Source organism: Rhipicephalus sanguineus, chromosome 5 (assembly GCF_013339695.2).
Source record: "Rhipicephalus sanguineus isolate Rsan-2018 chromosome 5, BIME_Rsan_1.4, whole genome shotgun sequence".
In the NCBI taxonomy this organism is placed as follows: domain Eukaryota; kingdom Metazoa; phylum Arthropoda; class Arachnida; order Ixodida; family Ixodidae; genus Rhipicephalus; species Rhipicephalus sanguineus.
In genome coordinates this window covers 148,202,844-148,228,718 of record NC_051180.1, presented here as the reverse complement: position 1 = coordinate 148,228,718, position 25,875 = coordinate 148,202,844, and the positions used below count along the sequence as shown (strand labels likewise).

General features: G+C 48.3%; 1 protein-coding gene across 1 annotated transcript in view; it reads left to right on the top strand.

Moving 5' to 3' along the window:
* Positions 1 to 25,875, top strand: part of LOC119394339 (E3 ubiquitin-protein ligase TTC3) — a 167,003-nt gene that overhangs the window by 28,035 nt on the left and 113,093 nt on the right. The window contains exons 8-11 of the mRNA XM_049416060.1: positions 10,301 to 10,374; positions 13,217 to 13,317; positions 15,962 to 16,079; positions 23,129 to 23,279. Coding sequence (XP_049272017.1) covers positions 10,301 to 10,374; positions 13,217 to 13,317; positions 15,962 to 16,079; positions 23,129 to 23,279 — 444 coding nt within the window. The remainder of the gene's footprint in view (positions 1 to 10,300; positions 10,375 to 13,216; positions 13,318 to 15,961; positions 16,080 to 23,128; positions 23,280 to 25,875) is intronic.

Here is a 25,875-nt window from a genome sequence, read left to right as displayed (position 1 = left end):
TAGTACCATATATTGCCGATTATAAGTTGTTTTTTTTTTTCATAAAATGACCTTCCAAAGTTCGGGGGTTGACCTATAATCGGAGTCGACCTATATGCGGAATCGTAAAGTCGACTTATCTGTGGGGTCCGACGAAAGGTTGTCGTCCTCGGATTTCCTGCCATTCGACGCATCGATAACATCAGCCACAGAGGCAGCGGAGTTGCGGCAACAGCTATCTCCCAATGCGCTCGCGCCGCTTCTGGAGCCGGACATTTTTGCGATCTGCCACGACGATCGCGAAACTATAGCGAAACCACGCGAGGCAAAACTACGGAGCTCGTTTAAAAATCACCGCTGTGCGGCATTAGTTCGAACTGCTTGGGAAACACTATCTCGAAAGCAGCATTTCAAACCTTTGATAGAGGGTGAATGATGCTCTATGAATAAAGAGGAATTTACCTTGCGATGTGCCCTGCAGTTTTGTTTTCATACAATAGAAACGATTCGTTGACAAACCATCGGTGTCCGTGTGGGCTGGCAACACTTCGCGGGGAACTAAACCACATGACCAGTCACATGCGTCCACAAGCGTATTCGCATCTTTTTGCACTCACGCCTGTTCGCCATTTCTGCATTTCGCTTCGCTTGCGAGCAGTGGTGTGCGCAATTTGCGACGCTGCCAAATGGATGCCAAGATGCCACCGCTACGCTGGCAACAGTACAGCTGTAGTGAACTATACTCGCGAACAACTTTTCTTGGCAATGAAGCGAAGGCTACAGAGCCACAATGCACGTATCTTACCGCTAATGAATGTAGTCCCACAATTACGTCCGTATTTTCTGCGTGAGATATATAAAATACTCCTTCATTTTCTACATGTAGGTTTTTGAGACGGAACGCAGCGCTCACAAGCGAGATAGATGTATTTCTTTTACTTTATACGTTGTCACTTTGCGTTATTGCGTGCGTGAAAAAGTCGCGCCTTTTACCCAAACCTTAGACGCTAAGCAGCATTTGCGTTGAAATGCAACGCTAGCCATCACTTTCCACGGCGTTACAAGATGCGCGCCAAGCCGAACTACTTCGCGTAGCAGTATATTTGCAGACGCTCCGCCCCATAGCTTTCCCTTCATTGCCAAGAAAAGTTGTCCGTGAGTATAGAATACACTCTAGTGGCACGATGGGCCGGGCTCCCGCGTCCGCTTTTTACATGTATGCCGCGAGATGGCGCCACTGCTACATTTCCTAGCAGCTTTGGCTGCGTTGTCGGGCCGTCGCGGGCCCCTTCAGAGTTGCAGCTGCGGTTAATTCTAACGCGTGTGTTTGCTTTCTGGTTCTTGCAAACATCAAACAGCCAGTTTGATCACTGTGTGGCTCAACGGCTTTATTTTGGCCAAGTACACATTTTTTTTCATATTTACCGCATGCGCTCAGAACATTCGCTACACATCGATCGCTCATTATGTGCATACGGCCCTATTTCATTATAGTTGTGGTGCAGGCTTATTTTTATAAGAGTTCATGGTAGAGGACACAGTGCTCAGATAGAAAATAAAAACGGACACCTATTTATTAATTGTAATGATTTAAAGATGACTAAAAGATTACAGCTAGGATATATGCAGGAGGAGGTCGCGGAGTCAAAGACTGAAATGGGCCATTATTTTCAAACTATACATGAAAACTATGCTACAGTTTACATACGCAGAGTACAAAGAACAATAGCTGGTTTTTAGCATGAAGAATATAATTAAGGCATAAAATGTGGAAATAATAGATACAGGAAGCGTTGCGCGATAATGAAGATTTATAAACAGTGCAAATGACATGAAGTACAAAGGATAATTTGGCAATACATATGCATGACACAAAGTAACAGTATAAATAATGTGGCATACATATACTGGAAAAGACATTTCCATGACAGGGATTGTAAACAACATTATTAAGTGTTACAAAACAAACAGGCTAAATCAGACTAGAATAAATGATAGCACACTGCAAGTATATAGTGATGACTATATGGGCTACACATTAGTATTGGACAAAATAAAAATATTTTAGCCAATGGCATCGGCAGTGGGGTGCAAAAGGGGCACCTGCACCCTCCCCCACCCAGATGCAACACGGGTTTGCACCCCTCAGGACGAAACCCTTCCGAGGTCTGTGCTTTTAGGCGTTTCTTGAATTTGTGAATTATAAGTGTTTTGATGTCTACATGAAATGTGTTCCAGAAAGCGACAAGTGAGAAATGGGAGCGCTGAAGAGAAATGAGATGAGAAATGGGCGGATGCAACCAGGAGTAATAATACGATAGCAACTTTATTAGAACTCGCGAAAAAGGTACCTTCAGATCATTGGTGTCAAGAACACAGTGATTCCACTCCTGCGCCAACTGCGCCAAAGTGCGCCAAATTGCAATTACTGCGCCATCCTGATAATATCGACGAAATTTGCGCCAAGCTGCGCCAAAGTCTTGGGTTTGGGGGCGTCTATCACCGGCAATTGCACCGCCGGCGCGTCAGAACATGTGCAGCTCGATCTTGGGGCTGCCAATAAAGTCGCAATCATGGACCAAGAATTATTCCGCTGAATAAATAGCGCTCGCGCGTGCGTTCCGAGTAAGCCACGATGCCATGCACGGTGCCGACGCAGCTTCTGTTCTGCAAGTCGGCTCGACAGCAAAACGCGCTCTCCGCAGAGGCTCGTGACGTCTAGGCCTATCGGTAGCGAGAAAGTGCGACGGCGATTCATCGGCGGACGTCGTCTGTTCCAGAAATGCTGCTGATAGCTCGTTTCAAGCGTCGCATGGCACGTAAGGAAAGCAATGTTCAGTAATAACTACATGAGTGCCGCTAAAATGTCTGTCACTTCTGTTTCCGGACATCGCGGAATGAAATCTGGGATCGCTTGCAGTAGATATATGGGACAATATCGAATTTTCCTTGCTTCGCGTTTATGGAAGAGTACGTGAACGGTGGAAACGCGTTGACACTTTTCCTCAGATATACTTTATCTATGGATCTTCATCCAGAACAGCTTTTTCGTAATTCCTTCCGCCAGCACGTCCGAGTTTGTAATCACTCTGCGGTAAATACCCCCTAAAAGGCCCTGCCCTTTCGAGCTCACGTGCTAGGGTTCCAATACGAATTTTTTGCTTGCTTTTTTAAAAATGTCATCTCATTAGTAAAATCATATCTCCTGGTCGGAGCAGCCGCAAATGCGCAGCTGTCAGTAGCGGGCCCGTCGCTGACGGCCCACAGTGAAGCGGCTACGCCATGTTACACGTCCGCCCCTCGCTTTTGGGGGTCAATAGCTAACGGTTAAAAAAACCCAGTTTCGCTTATGAGCGAAGCAATCAATGCGATACCAAAAAATTGTATTGTGAAACGAAGTAAGACTAGCAGCTAACTCTTTTGGATCCGATCTCGCGTAACTCAACAAAACGCTGGTTTAAGCGAATATGGCCCCTCCAGGAACCGAAGCGTTTTCTTACTCTGAGTTCTCTAAACGCGAAGTAAGCGTTGAAGGCACAGCAAGTTTACGAGCCGTCTCCTGATGACTCGAGATAGCACGCGCGCAAGCGACTGCGCCCTTTGAACGATGCCCCCCCCCCCCCTTCCGCTCCGCTGGCGTCCCTTCATGCTCCTTACGAAAGACGGGTGGGGCGTTTCCTCTTTGTTTGATGAGCAATCGACGGCAGGCCCGCACGCGGGAAGATGTTATCTCATGCGTTGTCCGTGCCGGCCGGCTAGTTTAATCTGCGCTTCAGCCGCGTTCGTCGCCAGCGCTCACGAGCTTTTACCCGCGGCTAGAATGCGCGTGGTGATGTTAATAATTTAGACTTTATACGGAAAATTACAGCAACGGCGACGGCAAAAATCCGCCGAGAGTGTCCATATAATTGCTGTCGCAAGGGTCAATGTACGGGGCAGATTTTGCGCCCCCCCCCTCTTAGGTTCTTTCAGAGGCCACGGATGTGGAAATTTCGCGCAAAGAAATCACAAGGGGAGGGTTAAGGGGAGCGCGGTTAAGCCCCCCCCCCCCCTAATCACCCTCTTAGGTGATTTGGGGGGGGGGGGGCTCCCCCCCCCCCCCCTGTGCGCACGCCTATGCTCCTGAGATCATTTTTTCTATGAGATTTGCAATGAATCGAAATATTTCTAGCCTTCATAAGAGCCCCATAATAATACTCAGGTGCTTGAATGTTAAAGGGGTCATGAAGCACCTCTTGGGCTTGTTGAAAAAACACAACCTGCGGAAAGCTGACACGGCTATGAACTGCTCTGCAAAATATTACAGTCGTGCGCGTCGCGTAAACCCCACAAGCGGAGCGCGAATTTGCCGTTTCCTCAGGCGCCCTCTTTTCAAACAGAGGCCTGTTCTCACTCTCGTCGGTGGGCGGGGCGTCTGCATGCGTACGTCGCGGAGACATAGCATGCTTATTGGCCGATAGCCGGATGAGATGCGCTTCTTGCCACGGGGTGCCGCCACTTGCCCGCGCGCTTACTTCTCAGTCTGCTATTTTTACACGGTAGCCGCACTCGCGCATGCGAATCACAGCGGGAGAGCGATCGCGTTTCATGACGCGCGCTGACGTGACTTCTTACCCCCGTGCCATCCCTCCCTGTCTAGCTTCCAGTGCGCTCGTCGGCACGAGAAAAGAGAGAAAGCGCTGAGCGCGTGCGCCAAACCCCCGTAACTCCGCTGATTCTTGACGGATTCGAGAAATTTTTGCGGCAATCGATTCGGGAGGCAGTAAACTCTTATACTAACGTCATTAGATCATTACTTGGAAAAGTGGTTCATGACCCCTTTAATGCAATATGCTTCTGTATTGCACTCCAGGATGTAAAATTCGCTGCTCCAAAGTGCTCCCAGATGCAAAATTATCTGCTCCAAAGTGCTCCAAGATGAAAATTTTGCTGCTCCAAAGTGCTCCAAAACGGAAATCTTGCTGCTCCAAAAATTGCTCCAAATCAGAAGTCCTCGGTAGCATCACTGAGAACAGCAAACTAGTCAGCATTAGATACAGCTTCTAACAATGATTTGTTATAGAAACCACTGCGCTGGAATAAGAATAGTGGGCAGATATGTAGTGCGCGCAATGACGGGGAAGTGGTCAGTAATGTCAATTTGTAAAGACTCCTACGTGAGATTGACAACAAATGATTAGACAGTGCATAATCGTTTACAGTGCTGGAGCCGCCAAGAACTGAGCAAGCAGGGATATTGTCACTAATCCCGTTAATGGGGATGGCAATCGCCGGGCGGATTCTAAGGGCTGGCGTCTTGGCCCTCCGAAAACGCACCACGAAAGCTTGGACAATTTAGAGTTGGTCCTTTGGTGCGCCAGCGAACGCCGGTTGTGGTCCAAAGACAGAGTCAGAGCCGAGAGTCGATAACACAAGCAAAAACGAAATATATTCTCTGTTAAGGCAATACAAATATCACAACCACATGCACACTCGGTTGGTACCAGTTACAACTTCACAATATAACTCAGATGGTGTTTACACAACGGGAGCTAAACAAACAGATCACACGCTACAAATGCAATCGCATGCATTACAACTATTCAAGGACAGTTAAAGTCCTGAACGTACAACGGCGTATCCAGTCCACAATTCTTGGACGGTAATCGAATGCTTCTCTTCTAGGAAACACTCATGCCAGCTCCAGGGTTGATAGTCGTAGCTCAACCATCGTCGTAACTTGTCACGGCTCACACGGCGTTGTAATCCAATTCTTCCAGGTCAACAATCGACTGACTGCACACCATCATAAACACGTCTTCTTTGGCTAACGGAGCCACACTTAGCATAACTTCACCATTACCAGGCCGACTGACTCACTCCTGTCCTTCCTTCACTGACTGTCTGGTCGTCGCGGCACGCTTTTATCCCCTCTCTCCCGGTTTCTAGAAGCGTCGGGAGCGTTCTCCGGCGCGTAGTACGGCTAAGGCTGGGGAAAGGGCGAGAGCTTTCTCGTATGTTCGAATCGTGGCGGCGTCATCGGCAATGCGTCACCCCCTCTCTCTAGAAACATCTAGGCTTTGCCAGTCGTTTGATCGGGTTGTCTGCGTCTGGCTCGAGTGGGTGAGGAGGATGCGGCGCGTCGGCGTCTTTTGATACTTGTTTTTTCGTCGTTCGCGCTTCTTGGCCGAGCGGCTCTCGCTGTTCTATTCCGCTGCCGTTTAAAAGCGGCCGCTCGCGCTTTAAGAATGCGCTCGTTTGTGACAGATATTGATAAGACATTCGTAACTAAAACCATGAAAACAAGATGAATAACTCACACTGTACAGAGATGAGTCCATTAATTCTTGTATATAACCCATGCTTATATATTTTTATTTATCTGAGGATAACGTTGCCATTATTTATTCGCGAGAAACATAACAATCTGAACCTGAGGAAGAAAGTGATCGGTAAAGGCAACCAAACATGAAATTTCTGTTATCGATGTTGAGAAAGTTAGATTATATAAAATTCCAACGAAACCGATTCGCAGTTTCGAATATTTAACGTGAGGTGGTGTTTTTGTTTGAGCGGGATACCTGACAAGCTACAGACAGCTGCTCCACCATGGTCCGTGCAAGAAAGTGCAACAGAACACTCCGGTACCTGTAATCAAATTGTAGCCGCCGACGAAGTGATTTGCGAGATATGGGCAGTCGCGCTGTAGTGAACTACTGCGCTGAGTGACACGCTCCGCGCGGCCGCTCCGCCTGGCCTAGGAAAAGGCGCAGTGGTGCTACGAGAAATCCTAGCTGCGGTCCGTGGCATTTCGTACCGCCGTCCTGCCGGTCGTGCCACTAGAGTGTATTCTAGTTCACTATACGCCTAGTGCGCTCCGACGGAAGCGCCATAGGTGGCGAACTCAATCATTGCTCTCGGGAAAGCAAGCACACGGCCGCCGTGGTTTCCTACGTCGTTGTACGTGTGTTTTCGCGTTGTTCACGTTTCCGTAGTGAAATAAGCAACGTTCATCGTATGTGTGGTAGCCGAAACTTCAAGGGATGTCGAATAACAATTGCTGTGGAGTGGAGTTGCTCAAACACCTACAAAAACGCGCCCGGAACACGGTTTTATTCACTTACCACAAGCCCTCCTGAGCAAGAGCGACGGAAGCAATGGATTGCCGCTGTTCGTTGGCGAAGACGAGCCGCTTCGTCATTGTGCGGGTTAACACGTCGCTTCTTGTTCTAATGCTTTCGTTCTGCCATATCGGTGCTCGCTGGATGCACTCGATCATGTTGACACTGGTAGACGACCAAAGTTATCAGCCTGAGCATGCGTTGGTTCGGTTCGACCACCGTGCAGAGAACTTCGCTCAAACGTTCTATACAGTAGAACCCCGCTGATACGTTTTTGAAGGGATCGTAGGAAATAAACGTAAGAGACGGGAAACGTAAGAGCCGAAAAACAGGAAAAACGGCAAAATATTTAGTGGTACAGAATTTTATTTCAATTCTTACGAGCAGCACGAAAATTGGCGCGCTCAGCCGCGATCTAGTCGATGGATAGAAACGCGGAGCTTAGGACGGCCTTATCCACAGAAATGTAATCAACGTATGTGATTTTTTTAACACCAACAGCTGTAGGCATGAAAGAACTAAGCACACGCAATCACGACCGGCGCGGCGAGTCCGACCGCGAACCGCACGCACGACCATGCGAGCTCCAACCAGCTCGAACTCCTCCCGTTCTCCGACAAATAACGATGATGATGAGTCTACGCCAACGCGATGGCAGAAGTGAATGCCAATCTCGAAGGCCTTGCTTTCGCAAGCAATTACGTCATACACGCCATGTTTGTGCAATGCAAATCTCAGAGGCTATGCTTTTGTCAATAGTAAATGCCAATCTCGAAGGCCTTGCTTTCGCGAGCAGTTACGTCATAGACGCCATCTTTGCAATTTGAATCTCGAAGGCCATGCTTTTGTTTGCATCAATTGAAAGATTCTGTTGCTTGCGCCTCTCATGCGGCTAATATTACGGTCAAACGAGGCCAAGCTGCGTGAAAATGCACCATGGCCGCTCTCTTTGGTAGTCACTCGGTCGGCTTTGGGCGCACTTCGCGACGTATCATACGGGAACGGTCCGACAGTTACGACGTAACAGCGGGGTTCCCAATACATTGTATCCTATGGGAGCTATGCCGGGACCGGCGGAAAACGACGTAACAGCCGGGAAAACGCAGCAGTGAGGAACGTAACAGCGGGGTTCTACTGTATTTCAGAAGTGTTGTAGTTCAGGCGATTTGGTCATCCATGAACTTAGCTTCCACTAGCGCGGTACATGTACCGCACTATTACAAGCTAAGTTCTATATTTATTATTTACAGACACAGAAATGCAGCAATGGTTGACTTCAGAAAGAACAAGAAGTGATTGAGACGTCACCTTTGTAAACAAAACAAAGCGGATGTTCACCACGAGCTGCACCTCATAGCTGGATCTTGTTACGCTGGCCTGCGCGACGCACCTTTGATATTCACCGGCATGACGATTCACTCCACGCGGACGTTCGTCCTCCTCCGCAGTCGGTCATCACATGTCTTCTCGGCGACCCTCTTCAAAACTTGTCACTGTCATCTCTTGATACTAACTCACATCACTAGATCATCAAACAACACGTCTTCTGCGATCGAGCGAACGATGCTATCACTAGAACGACATAACTTCTACGCCGACTAACTCCTCGCTGACTGACTCAGCCCCCGCGCGCTTGCTGCGCTTGCATTGCCTGTATCGGCTCGCGCCTGGGTTCAGTAAAGTGCGTATGATTCGTCTGTGCGTAGCATAGCGAAAGCTAGGGAAAGGGCGAGATCCTCTCACCGACTCGTCTGCGGAATCAGACGGCGCCGCTGGCTCGGCTTTGCTTTCTCAAATATCCCGATCTTTCGCGTTCGTTGGCTGTGTCGGTGGCGTCTTCTGCGGAGAGGGTAAGAGGCGCGCGGGCGCGCTCCCGGCGCCTTTTTATATTTGTTTTTTCGATGCGCGCGCTCTGTCGCGCACGAACCGTCGGCGCCAGGCTTCCATGCCGTCGTTCGAAATCGGCGACGTGCGCTTAGTTAAGCGCTTGTTCGTGACAAACATCGTGCACAAGTCCACTTTCGTAGAGGCCCGCGCCTTTCCTGCAACTGCCAGTGCAGAATTAGTTGTCTGGCACCCGCACGAAGGGGAAATAGTAGCCGCGAACTTCATTTATCTCCTCACAGCAAAGCTGTGCAAAGCGCTGTCGTCTGCTCGGCTTCCCGCACGTACTGTCGGCGGCGCCCGCTAGGTGGCTATCAGTGGCGCCTCTATAGGCGGTGCACAAGGCGTATAAGTGCAGCGCTGCTTTCAAGAGGCAGGCGATCCTCTATGCAGAGTCAGAAAGCAACATTGAAGCAGGGTGCAAGTTTGATGTGTCGGAAAAGTGCGTGAGGGAATGGGGAAAACAAAGGACCAAGATCTTTGCGTGCGCTGCTACATTCCGTTCCTTTTGCGAACCAAAGTCTGGACGATACCCTGCAGTTGAGGAGGCAGTTCGAAATTGGGTTCACGACCACCGGCACCCGTTTCGACGGCGAGCAGCAACAGTGGCTCACACGATGGCAATGACTGTGACTGCGTCCTTTTCTCAAGCAACGACGAGTCGTAAGCAATGTTTCACGGGCAAATAAATGTTTCTTTGCATTGCTCCCTCTTCTGAAAAACTTATTAGTGAGCTATGGCCGCAGTATGAGGCTGTATTCAGAGTCAACTTTTTTTTCCCCTAGAAGGGCTTGCAAGTTGGGGGGTCGACTTATAATCGGCAGTATGCAGTAAGTGTTTTATTCAGACTGCAGGTCCGCTTTGAATGTTTCAAACTCATGAGCGCGGGGACCGTATGCTGGACAATTTTGTTGACCGATCACAGGTGTCACCAGAAAATTTTTTTTCTGCCCCCTCTTCTCAGTGGCGAGTCTCCCAATTTTAGAAGTCCCTAGGTTGGCTGGTATGATATAGTCTTTGTGTGCCAGCGTCATCACTTCCTTGTGACGTCACTCGTACTTCATCTTAATTTCCAAGAAATCCCATGTTATACACTCGTGAAGGCAACCAACTAAGGCTTGGCGAACGTGCATGGTTCCATAGACGCTAGTGCCGTATTTGCCGTGAGTAAACTTTATAATAGAGTGGGTGTGCGGATTTCATTTGTACATTATTTCGTTTGCGTATTTGCCGTGAGTAAACTTCATAATAGAGTGGGTGTGCGGGTTTCATTTGCACCCCCTGTGCTCAATATTCTTCAGAGCAAAACCTTTTTGTCTTTTTTTTTTCCACGACAGCACTTGCTCATTGCAACGGGGCCCTGGACACCATGTTGACGTACATTAGGCGGGACTGCGAACAGAACGGAGAGGTAATACTTCTCGTGTGCTCATAAGTATAAACTAATGAGGTGTTTAATTTTTAATACTATTTACTGACATAGTGCCAGTGTTGTCTGGTCCTACTGCTCGTGAGGAGGTTGCGAGTTTGAATCCCAGTATGGGTTTCTTACACTGAGACACAACTCTGAGCGTTCTGAATCATCCAGACTTTGAACATACATAGTGTGCGCAGCATGCGGTAAAATGTCTTAGGTGGCATGCTGGAACACATGCTGTGCTTTCTAAACACCTGGTGCATGTATTGTCTGCTTATCTGCTGTTTGGAGGCTGTAGTAAGAAAATTAGGCATTTACTGGGTGTGCAAGTGGGCCTAGATTTCTTGCTTAGCAGGTAAGGTATCACACTTCTAAGCTCAAAGCACAGGTTCTATTGCTGGCCGCATTTCAATGGGGACAAAAAGTGAAAACACCTGCAAGCTTGGATTTTAGGCGCACACTAAAGTGCCCCTAACCCAGAGCTCCCTACTACCATGTGCCTCATCATGGTTTGTTCTGGCGCATAAAACCCCAGAATTAATGTTTTTCTTCAATAGTACTCTATACCACATACCCCGTGCAAGTTTTGTTCAAATATAAAAATATGCGAGTGCCATGTAGCTGAACAGCACCAACATAATGTTTGCAGTCACCTTGATCAAGTCGGAATGTTATCGATTTGGTCTTTATACAGAAAATGACGGCGACGGCTAAGACCTGCCGAGAGTGTCACAGGGGTGAGACAGCTGCGCATATTGCGCATTTTTGATACGATTCCGTTTTCCTGCGCCAAGCTGCTCCAAAAGCATAAAAATTGCAAAAATTGCGCCGAACTGCGCCGAAACGGCCCCACAATCAAGAATTTTCAAGCCCGCGTCACTTTCAGCGTGGGAAAACGTAACTTTAGAAGCAGCGCCAGGGATATGTTCGCAGAACACGTTAACGCGCCCAAGCGTGTCCTTCTACGCGCCTTTGTAATAGAGGCTTCCATAGTGCTATGATAATCGCCTCTGAGCGGTTGTAAATATGTGTAGTGTCCGAGGGGTAAGGTTTCTCGGCGCTCGCGACGAATTTTTGAAGGCGGTCCCTCACGAGGTGGCAGCGAACGGTGGCGCAGCGTGCTTTTGTTATCACCTATTAAAAGCATGCGGTACACTTGACGTTACGCCACCCGCACAGCCGAGCAGATAGCTGAAGGCGCTTTATTTTAGGCAGTTTTCGAATAGCGTACGCTGAGTTAGCGTTAGCGTTTGCGGCCCGCTATTTCCGTCACTTAACGGGAGCCCGCAAGCGGTTAGCGTACGACGTATGCGCAGTTGTGCGAAAAGCCAACGCAAAGCTTTGCGTACGCTATTCGAAAGCTTCCTGAGGGTTCGCCCTTCAGGGAGGGCAAATATTAATCGCAGCGCCCCTCCTTCCGATTAAGTCAAAGTATGGGCGGTATCGACTTTGCCACCACCCCCCCCCCCCCCTTCGTGCGCACGCCTATGGGGGTGGTCATACTGGCGCGTTCGTCGGTGGCCATACCGCTTTTGTTCTTTCCCGATATTACGCGCGAAGGCGTCGCCGCAATCGCGTGCTAGTCGGAATCATTCATTGACCGTTCAAAGACGTACTGCTATGCAATCAGTTTTTATTGCGATAGCAATTATATGGACAGTCTCGACGGGTTCTTGCCGTCGCCGTCATGTCCTTCCGATATGAAGTCCAAATTGATAAGATCCCCCGCGAATTGTATGTTCTACAGCGGGTAAAAGCACGCGAGCAGAGGCGACGTACGCGGCCGAAGCAAACGAGCCGGCCCATTGTCATCGCTCGGAGGCTGCATGCGATAACATCACCCCGCCCGTTTTTAACAAGCCTTAAAAGACACGAGGACGCGAGGGGGGGGGGGGGGGGGGAGTGTCGCGCGAGGAGCAACTTTGAACTTTGCGCGGTCGCGATCACTGGCGCGCGCGCGCGCGCTATCTCGAAAGCCATCACAGCGGGGCGGGCGGCTCGTATACGCTTCTACGTGCTGCGCTCTCAAAGCGAAGTGACTATGCGGAGAACATGGCTCCCTGGAGCGGCCGTATTTTCTTACACCATCGTTTTATAGTTACGCGAGATCGGATACAAAACAGTTAGCTGCCAGCCTTACTTCGTGTAACACTACAATTTGTTGCTATCGCATTCATTGCTTCGCCCTTGCGGTGAAACTGTGACTTTTTTTTATTATTTGAGAAGTGTGATGTTTTTTCTTTTCTTATTTTCAAATGTAAAGTGAACCTACCTGGAAAAACTTTTTTAATCTATTTCATATGTTGTTACCAGGGTTATATAAATTGCGTGGTTTGTAAAAAGGTAGTGTAGTTCATACTTGGCAATAATCTGTTAAAAAAAGCTTTCTCCAAAAGCTCTTTGAATGTTATGTGTATTCTAAGCCGATTAAAATATGTGCTTGTTCCTCCAAGTTACTACAAATTTGTTTTTTCAAGCTCCAAAAATGACATAATAAATGCCGCTAACTGCTCCCAAACAAGGTTCTCCTGCTCCTAAATTGAAATTTTGCTGCTCCCAAAACTGCTCCCAAATCGATTTCAGCCGTCTCACCCCTGGTGTCAATATAATTGCTATCGCAATAAAAGTAAACATTTAAGTTCTCTGGTCTTCTCATAGCGATTGTTTCTTTAGGCCTCCTGTGTGCTGAACGATGCAGTCAAGTAATGTAGCACCAGTGGTGCCTGGTGCCATGTTCCTTGTTTGTGTTTGTCTTATTTTGCATTATGATCGCTTCATCAAGTATTCACCAGCAATTCCAGGAACATGTCCTCCTAAGTGTTTTTCTGGTTTTCAGGGGAGTCGTGCTGACGAGCTCAAGAAATGCGGGAATCAAAAATTCAAGGACAAGGCGTATCAGGAGGCATGCGAATACTACACGAAGGCAATTGCAGAAATGTAAGCAGCTGACAGAAAAAGATTTGGAAAAACAAACAAACAAACATAGTTTGTGTGTTGTTCTGTGCTTTGTGAAGTTGCGAATAAGTTGTCAGGTTGCTTTTTCTTTTCTCTCGTGTTGTTTTTATTTTTCAGGCGTCCATCGGGGTTTGTATTGTCTGTTTTTCTTCGTGAACATTGCATGTATCTTGCGAGTGCAAGCTGAAATAGTCATCGCTTTAACTAAAGTTTTCAGAATGTTATTTGCACGATTGGGCCCCACCGGAATTGCACTTTGATCAAGTGCTGCGACGTGGTCAGCGATCGGGCCTGGTCAAGACAATCATGACAGGGCTTCTTGATTGCGAAATTAATATGTTTATGTCTGCATAAAACTAAAAAAAAGCAAATGTTTCAATGAAACCACCTTAAAAAAAGCTTTTTATAAGCAATCGTATGCTGTAATATTGAAATATTAATGTATGCATTTTTCTTAAATTAAAATTTGTAATTGCACTCTCGTGCATTTGTGTTGTGCAGTACGATAGCAGCAGACGATTGGCGGACTATTGTTCATTCGTTTTGATCCATAATGACAGCAGAACTAATATCTTGAAAATGGGTTTATGATGTGTTTTTTGCACCGTAATAAGCAAATCTTGATAGTGATCTCGGTCCTCAAGATACCTAGTGTGCTTGAGCTCATGGCAGGGATTGACCCTGTTGGAGCCAGGAGCTGCCCATGTTTTTATGCTAACATTGTTTTCAATTTTTTGTCTGCCCTACAATGTAACAATAAACGACTGGGCAGTAAGTACCTAGCAAACGTGGCTACCTGTACAGATAGTGTAGTGGGGCTTGGAATGGTTAAGGCCTACAACAGAACTTCAACAGTAGCAGCAGCAACAAAAATAGGCTTGTGCGAATAGTAAATTTTAGGTTTGAAGCGAATTTGAAGCGAATAGTGGTTTGGTTGAATAATTTTGCATCGAATTCGAATAGTTTATATCACATATTAGAGAGAAAAATGAACATATTTTTCATGACCCAACTAACCTGCACAATATTTCTTTTAATTGAGACAAGGCATGTGCCAACGTCATTCAGCAACTTTGAATAGTAGCAGGATTTTGCTTTCGGTAGAATTTTAACGATAACCTTTAAAATACATTGCGCTTTAAAATTTACGGTACTTCGAGCATATAAGCCGGTATAACAAGCTTTTAAACTTCAAGAATGATGAATGGATGTTTGTTCATTTAACCTTGAAGTGGGGCTTCGCGGCAGTGCGGATTTTCCTTGGAAAGGGGTATTCACGGCATAGCACCCCTCCACTGCAGAGAAACCACCTTTACAGAGGGGTTACATGCTATTCGTTCATTTCGAATACTTCGAAATTTCTAATAAATTAAATTCGAATCGAAGCAAATTTGAATACTAAAATTAATATTCGAAGTGCTCGTATATTCGCACAAGCCTAAACAGAAACATTGCCTGTATGTTTCACACATAACCCGCACAAAATGTACAGAAATTTTAGAGCTAAAGTCGGGGTGCAGGTTACACATGATATTCGGTGTGGAAGGTGGCTTCGAAGCAGTACAAGAGTACAAGCAAGTTTCTTTTTTTTTTTTTGAGCGCAGCTTTTGGTTGCCCGTTTCTGTGTTGAGCGGCGTCGCGTTGGTGGTTTAACCAGTAGACATGCAAAACTAAACGATAAAATGAGAAAAAATCCCCAGGATTGAATGGGATTTGAACCCGGGCCCTTTGCATGGCATTCGAGTATTCTACCACAGAGCCACGCTGGTGCTTGAAACTTGTTTGCAAAAAGACCCTATACAGGTGTCGCGTTGTGCAAGGAATTGAGTTAACCTATGTAATATGCCGTATTTACTCGATCGTAATGCGACCACGATTGTAACGTGAGGGTCGACTTTAGTAGCAAACATCTGGAAAAAAGTCGTGTTACATTCGAGTAAATACGGTAGCCCGGCAGAAGATTAAAATAACCTTCTGTCAGGCTATATTACATAGGTTAATGTGATTCCTTGCCCGACATCACGCCTGTATAGGGTCTTTTTGCAAATGAGTTTCAAGCACCAGCGTGGCTTTGGTAGAATACTCAACTGCCATGGGTTCAAATCGCATTCGATCCTAACCCCATGTGGTTGGAATTTCTGGAGCCCTCCACTACAGCGTCTCTCATAATCATAGTGTGGTTTTGGGATGTTAAACCCCGCGAATTAAGATTAAAATAGCAACCAGTCATCACACGATGCTAATTGCGCAACATGTGCAGGGTTTGATGCTTCCCTACCACTGCAAAGTGCTCAGCCATAGTTCTTCATCGTCGTCAGCCACATGCAGCATCAACAAAGTGCACATAATACCTTAGATGTGTAGCGGGTGCTGTCCTACTTCACAAAAATTATGATTTATGGCGTAGTCGATACCTTGCGGAAAGCCAAAACTTCAAATACAGTTGACCTTGCCCCAACATGAAGCTGCACTCAAGACAGAATTGTAATCGTCGGTCAATTTTTTTACGCTCGGGTTGTTCACGGTGTTGTTTATATGCAGCTGCAGGTTATACGCGAGAAAATATGGTATGCAAAAGAAGCTTGTCCTTTTGCCATTTGCATGACATGCCTTTTTCCGTGGACAGGCGCTACAACCACTTCTTGTACAGCAATCGGGCACTGAGTGCCCTTCAACTACAGAAGTACAAGGAGGTGGAACTGGACGCTCGCCGTGTTGTAATCCTTCACCCAAATTTCGAGAAGGTAAACACAGTTTCAATGTCTGCTGTTCTTTGTTTTTTTTTCGTCAGCATAATAATTTCGTGTATTGCCACTCGTGCGGTAGTTCTTTGTTTGTCCCGTGAACAAGAACATTAAAGTTACGCATGAATGTAGGAACACAGTCGTTGCAGAGATGTTACGGCTGTGCCAAACTGCCACATTCGCATCTTGGTGCACCAGAAGTCGTCGAAACGCCTCATGTAGCAGTTGAGCTGTGTTGTGTAGGGCAGGAGCGCGGCGTAACCCGCGGCGGGCCGACGGAGAGGCCGAACGACGGGAGGGCGCGCGTAGTGACGACGCAGAGACCAAGCTTTGGCGAGACTGACGAGAGACTGCTCTCCCGCGTTTATTGCAGGCGGTTTTAAGGAGCGAGAAGAAAGGCTATTGGTCCGCGAGGCACGGGTCACATGACCGGCATGGCCACGCCGGATTGGTGGTAGCACAGAGGCATGGCAGAGACCCAGCTCCCCCCAGTAGCATGAATAGAAAGCACAACAGCACTGGTGTCTCAGCATGGCACCAGGGGTCGCACGACACAACATCGTCCCGCCCTGGGAAGAATTGCATCCTTATACAATTGTAACTGTGGTACAGCAGGAACCACTAAAAAAAAATCACATTCAAGTTCCCCTAAAGATGGCACCTGCAATACGCAGAAGTTCAGTCCTAGATGTACATATTACAACCTATGTTACACACACACAAAAAAAAGTCACTTCACCACGCCAACACAAGTGCCAGCTTGCACTATGCACGAAAAGTTCAGACAAACACACTAGACCTCTGCGGCTATACTGCGGGCCTCTAAGGCAGTATAGCCCCAGAAGATGCGGACTACTTTAGTCTGTGATGTAGTCCTTCAAGTGGGCTGGGGGCTTGCGCGTCCGCTGTGGGCGACGTGACCCAGGCCCTGCAGGAAGACTTTGAGAGTTGCGGCTGTCGGGAGCCGACTTTGAAGACCCGTCCCCATCTCTCCCAGAAGAACTTGGCGGATTGTGGCTGCCATGAGCCAACTCTGAAGACCCATTCCCATCACTCCCAGGCAAAAAACTTTGTGGGCTGCGGCTGTCTTGAGCCGACTTTGAAGACCCATTCCCATCTCTTCCCTCCCCCGTGTTGGAATTTGGTGCATTTACTGTAGGTGAGGAGGAACACCCAGGACTTTCCTCCTGAAGTCCCAATGGTTGATCCTGGGTCGCAGGCATCGGAGTGTGCACTTCAGCTGGTGCGCCGTCGCACTGGACAGCCGGGGCACTAGGAATGGATTGCCGAGGCAACAGCTCTGTATTGGAAGTAGAGGGAAGATTACCCAAGTCATCGTAACAAGACAGGAGATCTGCATCAGTGATGGGCTCAGAATGAGGCATTAACGGAAGGGATGCTGTAGCTACATGTGGAACGAGCGTTAACTTTGAAGCATTCCACTTCCTGCCATCGCTGAGGAGGAATGTGGACGGATTGACTTGTTGTAGGACTGTAAGGGGTTTGCTGAACCTGAATGGACCTTTCGTATGTAGCTTAACCTTTACCTTGTCGCCTACTTTAATCAGAGTTTGTTTGGCGCCCTTGCGCACATCTACATAGGACTTAGTATTCTGCTGCTTTTGCTGAACCTTTTCACGAAGTGCTGCAGGAGAGGTTTGTGGCAAACCCGGAAGCTTATGTTTACTGATGTCTAAGGTTGATCGCGGTTGGCGACCGTGAAGCAGAACAGCTGGTGAACAACCAGTAGTAGAATGAGGAGTGATCCTGTAAGACCCTAAGAACTCTGTAGTGCTCTGAATGACATCTTTCTGTTGCAGTTTAGCTACCTGAATGTGTTCCTTGAGAACACGGTTAAATCTCTCTATTAGCCCGTTTGCCTGCGGGTAATAGTTGGATGAGAAGTGATGGACAATGCCTCTTTCCTTTAAGAAATCGTGAAATTCTCTGGACGTAAACTGGGGTCCATTATCTGTAACTAAGGTTTCAGGGAGACCTTCACGGCTGAAAGCAGCATTGAGCAGCTTAATGACGTCTTGCGTCGTGATTGAATTGGTAAAAAGGACTTCAGGCCACTTAGAATAATAATCCATTAAGGTGATAGCATATGTAGGGTTAGGAGCTGTACGCAGAGGACCTATGATGTCCATACCTAACTGCTGCCATGGCTGCTCAGGCCACTGTACTGGCTGAAATGGAGGTACTGTAGTTTTAGCTGACTTATCAGCGAGCTGGCAGATGTGACATTGCCTTACAAACTCTTCCACACACCTATCCATGTGAGGCCACCAATAGCGCTCACGTAGCAGCTGCTTAGTGCGAACAATACCCTGATGCGACTCATGGGCTAACTGCAAGAAAGTCTGTATTAGGACATTTGGAATAACTACACGTTCGCCCCGCATCAGGAGTCCGTCAACGAAAGAAAGCTCTTCCTGTACGTGGAAGTAGGACATCAGTGCTGTGTCTAGAGTTTTTTTTTGGGGCCATCCTCGAGTTACGTAGTGAATGACCCGTTGCAATGCTTCATCAGACGCAGTAGCTGCCTGAACAGTCTGCTTGTCGACTACAGTGGTTACAAGGGAGACAATCTCCTCGTCCTGAACAGTAGAACTATCATTTTGTAATGGAAGCCTCGACAATGCATCAGCCACACGGTTCTCAGACCCTTTGCAGTACTCTATGTGGAAGTTGTAATACATTAGCCTGGCCGACCACCTGGAGATACGGAGAGGACGTCTGCCCGAGTTACCTGCCGCTAGCAGGGCAACTACTGCCTGGTGATCCGTCCTGAGCGTGAAACGCCTTCCCCACAGATAGATGTGCCACCTCTCACATGCAAATAGACATGCTAATGCTTCTCTCTCGCCCACAGAGTACTTTCGTTCTGCAGGAGTTAAGGTCCTAGATGCAAAGGCGATGGTGTGTAACTGAGAACCGACAAGTTGCTGTAACACTGCACCCAGACCAACATCAGAAGCATCTGTCGTAACAACCACCGGTAATGAAGGATCAAACATTTTTACGACAGGAGCACATGCAAGGCGAGCTTTCACTTGTTCAAAGCTGCGTTGCGCATCTTCTGACCAAGAAAATTGTTGGCCCTGTCTGAGCATGTTGCGGAGTGGCTCAACGAGGTCTGCGTAGTGGTGAAGGAATTTTGCGTAATACCCTGTAAGGCCAAGGAAGGACTGAAGGGTTTTCAGGCACGTAGGAGGAGGAGCATTAAGGATTGCCCGAACTTTGCTTTCCATGGGCGATATACCCTCTGCAGAAATTTTATGCCCCAGGAACGTTAACTCCTTCACCGCAAAAATGCATTTCTGGTTCAGTTTCATGCCACTCTGCGCAATGCAGGTTAACACTTTCTTCAAATTCGCATCATGCTCAGACTTTGAGCTTCCCCATACTAGTATGTCGTCCAAGTAACACGCAACATTGTTACAGCCTTGCAAGATACTAGACATCATTCTTTGAAATACCGCAGGTGCGGAGGCTAGACCAAAGCATACTCTTTTAAAACGAAACAATCCTTCATGTGTAATGAACGTAGTTAAATCTCTACTAGATTCCTCTAGGAGCAGTTGGTGGTATGCTGATGCTAAGTCCAATTTTGAAAAGTATGACGCACCATTCAACATTTGAAGCAGTTCATCCACATGGGGCAGTGGGAACCCGTCGACGACGATGGCCTTGTTCGGTTCTCTCAGATCGACGCATAGGCGGATGTCCCCGTCCTTCTTACGGACGACCACGAGTGGCGACACCCATTCGGATGCCGACACCCGCTCGATGACGTCGTTGTCCTCGAGTCGACGCAGCTCGCTGGCGACTTGTTGCCGGAGCGCCAGAGGCAGGCGACGTAGCTTGGCGGACACTGGTACGATGTCCGGCCGCCTCTTGACCCGGTGGACGTAGTCCCTGACAAGTCCCAGCTCCCCGTCGAACAGGTGCTCGAACCCCGGAGGCACACCTGCAGGAAGCTGCGAGGAAACGGGTGAAGCCAGACGGACACGTTAGCGTTGCGCCGTCGATCAGGAGTCCCAACTGCTGGATGGCGTCGAGCCCCAGCAGTGAAGTGCCGTGTGCGGTCACGTAGAAGGTGACAAAGGCCCGCTTGCCATGGTGCTGCAAGTCTGTGCGGAAATACCCTAGGACCGGTATGCGGTGCTTCGAAAAATTCTGCAGTTGGATGGACGTTTGGAGCAGTCGGTGCTTCGAAGCGAAAAGCATGTCGAAGTCCTTCTTGGTCATTAATGATGCAGTGGCTCCGGTGTCCACCAGCAATGACATGTGGCTATGTCCGCCGACGATAACAGGGATGCGCAAGTCTCTTGGGCTAGTCGGCGCAGCTTGCACGGACAGGACTGTGGCAGTGCCGGAGTCAGCGTCTTGGACGGGGGCAACTTCTTGCACCGACGCTTGCCGTCTACGGCAGACTGCCGCGAAATGCCCCTTGATGCGGCAAAATTGGCAAGTTTTGTTTTTTGCCGGACAATTTCTGGAATTGGCCAAATGCCCTGACTTGCCGCAGCGAAAACAAGGGCCAACTAGAGGCTTGGAAGCAGGCTGACCGTCTTGGCCGCGAACGCCGTCCTGGAGGCGCGCTGACGAGCCCGCGTAGCCATCTTGGACGCGGCCACCCGAGTTGGGGGGGAAGCCGCCGCCATGTTGAGTCACATGCGGGGCCGCCGAGGAAGCCGACCCGCCATTTTGTGATGCTGCTGCGTAGTCCACGTGCGACGCGCTGGACGCTACCGCCGTCCCCGGCGAGCGAGCCGAGTAGCCGTTCATTCTCTCCGAATGCCGCGTTGGCTTTGTTGAGCGCTTCCAAGTCGCGTCCAACTTCTTCGGCTTTCTGCAGCGTAAGGGCTTCCCCGTACGACAGTAGCTTGGCCCGTACATGTGCGTTGGCGACTCCGTGAATTACTTAGGTCCCGCACTCTGTCGTCGTAAGTGGCGCCAAACTTGCACGAGAGGGCTTTCTCCTTGAGAGCTGCGACGAATTCGAGGAAGGTTTCGCCGGGCAGTTGTTCGCGGCTCGTGAATAGGTGCCGCTCGGCTAGCACGTTAGTCGTCTCGGCAAAGAGCCCGTCTAGGAATTGTAGCAACGTGTCGTACTCCGTCGCCGCCGCCGCTTCCGTCGTCGACACCGCACCTGTGCCCAACGCCGCCGGCGTGCTGGCTGTGTGTGGAGCATTTTGGACGCCTTGAGCTTCGAGCTGCTCCTGCGCGGCGAAGTATTTCCGCTGGCCCTCGACACCGAGCGCGCTGAGAAGTGCTGACGCGCGTCTTTCGTCCTCCCAGCCGCTTCCGCCGGCCGCCTTCAGGTGTACCTGGAAAATTTTTTTCCATTTATGCCACGGAATAGGAGGCGTGCCGGGCATGTCGAGGAATGGAGGAAGGTTGGCAAAAAGGGCCGCCATGTGTGCAGGAGGTAGGCAGAAGGCTCAAGCAGGAAATTGGCGTCGTAGAGGGGGCCGGAGCGGGAACAAAGAAAAGTCAGGTCGACGCCAATGTAGCAAGCAGGAAGGACAAAGCACCGACGTGCAGGAGAAATGCGACTCGAGGTAAGTGTCACTTACGTCGTGCTCTTCCTGGCGTCGCCTGTTGAACCGGGTTCAGTAACTCGTCGCCATGTGTTGTGTAGGGCAGGAGCGCGGCGTAACCCGCGGCGGGCCGACGGAGAGGCCGAACGACGGGAGGGCGTGCGTAGTGACGACGCAGAGACCAAGCTTTGGCGAGACTGACGAGAGACTGCTCTCCCGCGTTTATTGCAGGCGGTTTTAAGGAGCGAGAAGAAAGGCTATTGGTCCGCGAGGCACGGGTCACATGACCGGCATGGCCACGCCGGATTGGTGGTAGCACAGAGGCATGGCAGAGACCCAGCTCCCCCCAGTAGCATGAATAGAAAGCACAACAGCACTGGTGTCTCAGCATGGCACCAGGGGTCGCACGACACAACAAGCTGCTCCAAAATACTAAGAAATACTAAGAGCGAAACCGCTGAGGGTTTGCATTCAGGCCAGATTTAGAGGTTGCTTACAGGCAAGTAAATAGTAACATGGGCTTTGTTAATTTCATCCTCACTATTGGTAGTCACTACTGTCATTGTGTATTGAGTCACTACTGCTTGCTTTTTCCATTGCATACATGTGTGATGCGTGACCATATCACGTGACCACAAACTGTTGTTTGTGCTTTGTCAAGGTATAGTGAGTTGTGCAACGTAATATTTATCCTGTAAGACGGCAACGCTATGCTCTTCCTGCCAGCAGGCAGGTACAGTACTCAACGGATTGAAGCGCGAAAATTTAGGGCTAAGCAATGCATATACTTTCGTTTCCACCATCTTCAGTTCATGTCAATAATTTCGACTGGTACACTTATGCCAGGGCCAATATTACCTTGAGTGGCTAGCCAGATTCATAGCAACACGATGCAGTTATGTCGAGCAATCGCTCGTAGCAGTCATTATACTAAAAAAAATTGATGTCATGTGTCAATCTGTGAGGAGTGAACAGGCTTATGAACTTCGACTCGTCTAGCAACTTGCTACCACAAAAAAAAATTCATATAAACAAACGTACACGATTAAATGCTTCGTAAACAGGCATTTTTGAGCGTGTATGTTACGCAGTGTAGATCGTTATTGACATTGTGATAGAGCATAAAGCCTGCTCGTATTGTTCCTACGAAACAAAATCTTAAATTTTAAAAATGAACTGTCAACATCTTGAGTAATGAAATGTGTTTTCCGTTCTTGGCAGTAACTATTAATTTTTCTATTGTCGAGTATGGCAGGTTAGACTGTGCTTGTGTGATTTCACTGATTGCATAGGACGATACCTGTGCCTTGATGAAGCTTGCTGTATTGCAGACAAGCTTTTCTGTATCCTATCTTAACTTGCAATTCAGTGGGAGCTCTAGTGGTCCAAAACTACTCACTGCACATTAATTTTACCGTAAAGATGCAGACGGTCAGGTTTCTGTTGATGGCTCACATGGAACAGGATCTTGAAATATGCCACTGTCTCCTTTTTATGCAGGGTTACTTCAAGATGGCGCAAGTCTACGAAAGTCTGAAGCAGATTAGTCGCGCGAAGAAAGTTTTAGAGTACTACACCAAGCGATGCAGCTTCATGTCACTAGACTTCAGTCGCGAGATCCAGGATCTTCACAAGAGGCTGACAGAAGCAGGCGAGTGTTGACAGCAGATGTTTCGTTGGACAATCAAGAATGTGGCATACGTACAGCGCCCGTCTTCAGATGCACTGGGTGTGTCAGCGTCGTACAGAATAGTGGGAATCTTAATGCTAGTGCATTGATGCGTCTGCCTGCCATTGTGGAGAAAAAAAGTAAGCATTTGCTTTGTATACAGAGAGCGAAATGAGTGCTGCAAGTTAAGTACCAACAATGCTTTTAGAAAGAAATGGAAGGAAAGGATTTTACGGTGCCAAACTGCAATATTCAAATTCATTTTAACCTTACTAATCATTGCCAGGCCTGCGCAGAACACGCAGCACAGTCACAGTGAAAGCTGGAAGAGTGGCTTTTGTAGAGCCCGTTGTAGCCTCCTTAGGGCAACTACTGCAGTACAGATGCAAGGTACCCACTACGCTATAAATCATCGTAGTCTTTATGAAGTAGGGAAGCCTCCACTCTGCCATTATTTGTCATTCTGTGGAGAAGCCTGGTACTCGCTACACATCTGTAAGGCATTATGCACACTTTGTTTGTGCTGTAGCTGATGATGATGAAGAATTAGGGCTGAACCATTTGTAATGGGCTGGAAGCATTCAGTGACCCACTCGCTGCGCAATTTATGTTGTTTGACCCCTGGTTATTTTACTCTTCTACCACGTTACATATGTCAATGTGATTCCTTGCGTGACATGACGCCGGTATAGGATAGCTTTGCGAAGGAGTTGCAAGCACCGGTGTGGCTCTGATAGAATACTCTGCCATGCAGAGGGCCCAGGTTCAAGTCCCATTTGATCCTAGAAATTTTTTTCTCATCTCATTTTTTCTTATTTTGCGCAATAGCAGTTACAGACACTGACGGCAGTGGACAACCACGGCGCGAAAATTGGCTGTTGTTGTGATTTCATAACAGCTTTTGCTGTGAAAAATTGAAACCAGAAAGATTTTTTCGCCACAGCAAGGTGTTGCTATAGTTTCTCAACAAGGAAACGTTGCATGATTGCAATGTCGCATTTACAAAATTTGAGTTGTAGCATTAACCCTGCTCATACTACTTACCTGCGTAATACAGTCTACTCTCGTTACAACGGACCATCATAATCCGGCAAAATGAGTCAGTTTTATCCGAAGTCCGTAATATCCAGACTTCGCGGGGGGGGGGGGGGTCGATTGCGTTGCCGTGTGACGATCGTTCCAATTTCGCTCAGCAGTGTGGGGCAGGCTAGTTCTGCTGGTGATCGCTGAATGCATTCGCCAGCATGTTCACAAAAGACTTAATCACTAGCAGCGGTTATTAACAAAATTGCAGTGCAGTGCTGTTACAGTAGATGCAGGGACACCATGTGGCTCCTGCACAGCAACAAAGCTTAGCCCGATAATAAAACGTTTCTAGTGGGCTTTTTCATACGCTCTTGTTATTGGCTTCGAATAAATTCTTATTTGTGAGGACGGGAAGGCATATCTGCGGAAGTGGGGCCGCCTATTGCCGGAAGCGCAGCCCCCCCCCCCTACTCCAAGGATCGCCGGACGGCCCCAAGTTCGTCAGAGAGTTCTGAACTGAGCAGCACCAAGGCACCTCTCGCATTAATATTATAATTTGACAGCAGAACTCACCTGCTCGGAGCACCGGAACGTCTTGCTTTCAAAACTTGGGTCGCGATGTCTAACAACGTTACTGCAATGAGTGATGAACATCTAATACAAAACACAAACTTTTTATTTACAGTTACTTTGAAAAGAAATTAGTGATCAGCGATTGGTGAGCACCCTTGAACGATGCTGTTATCACTTTGCGCCGCATTTCACTCAGCTGCAACACTTCAACACTGCAGTCGTCTTGCTGCAGCTGGAAGTATTGCTTGACTTCATCAATGCGGTCAATCACCTGTTACGAAGTCAGCCTGACTACAGGGAACTCGTCTTCGTGCTCGCTGTCGTTGTCTCATGACAGCTCAGAACGGCCTTCGATCGTAGCTCTCACCTCTTCGTCAGTCAGCTCCTCATTATCGACGACGCCGTTGTCAGTGATGTGATAGCTGCGCCAATTGCGCCAAACTGCGCCAAGACGTGAAACCTGCTACATCCTGCTACATCTCCGCTGTTCTGCGCCAAAAGTGCGCCAGACTATAAGCACACTAGCGGGAAAACGTGCGCAGCGCGCCGCCGCCGACAAAACGCGACACTTCAAAGCTGCCGCGCGGCAGGACTTTCATGCCACGATCGAGAGGAATGGGTTCGTGTATCATCTTTCGCGGCACGCCTCCTGGCGCTTCGACCTGACCTGTCACTAGATTTTTCCCTCTTCTTGGGAAAAACCTAGGGACCTTTACCTGATCGGATGCTGATGGCGAGGCTCGTTCAGGGCTGATTTGGCTTGCTTGGGCTTTTGGGCGCCGGATTTTGACCATTTCTTACGTTTGTACGGTTGTCAGGAAAATCTCGCGGAAATCAAAATTTCTGTGCGTGATCTAGCCACATTGGCAAAAATCCAACCCAATCTGATCCAGGCTTTTTGCGAGCCCATCACATATATCATTTAAGTAAACCAATTTAGGAGGCGTTGATGTAAACTTAACCGGCTGATACGAATTCG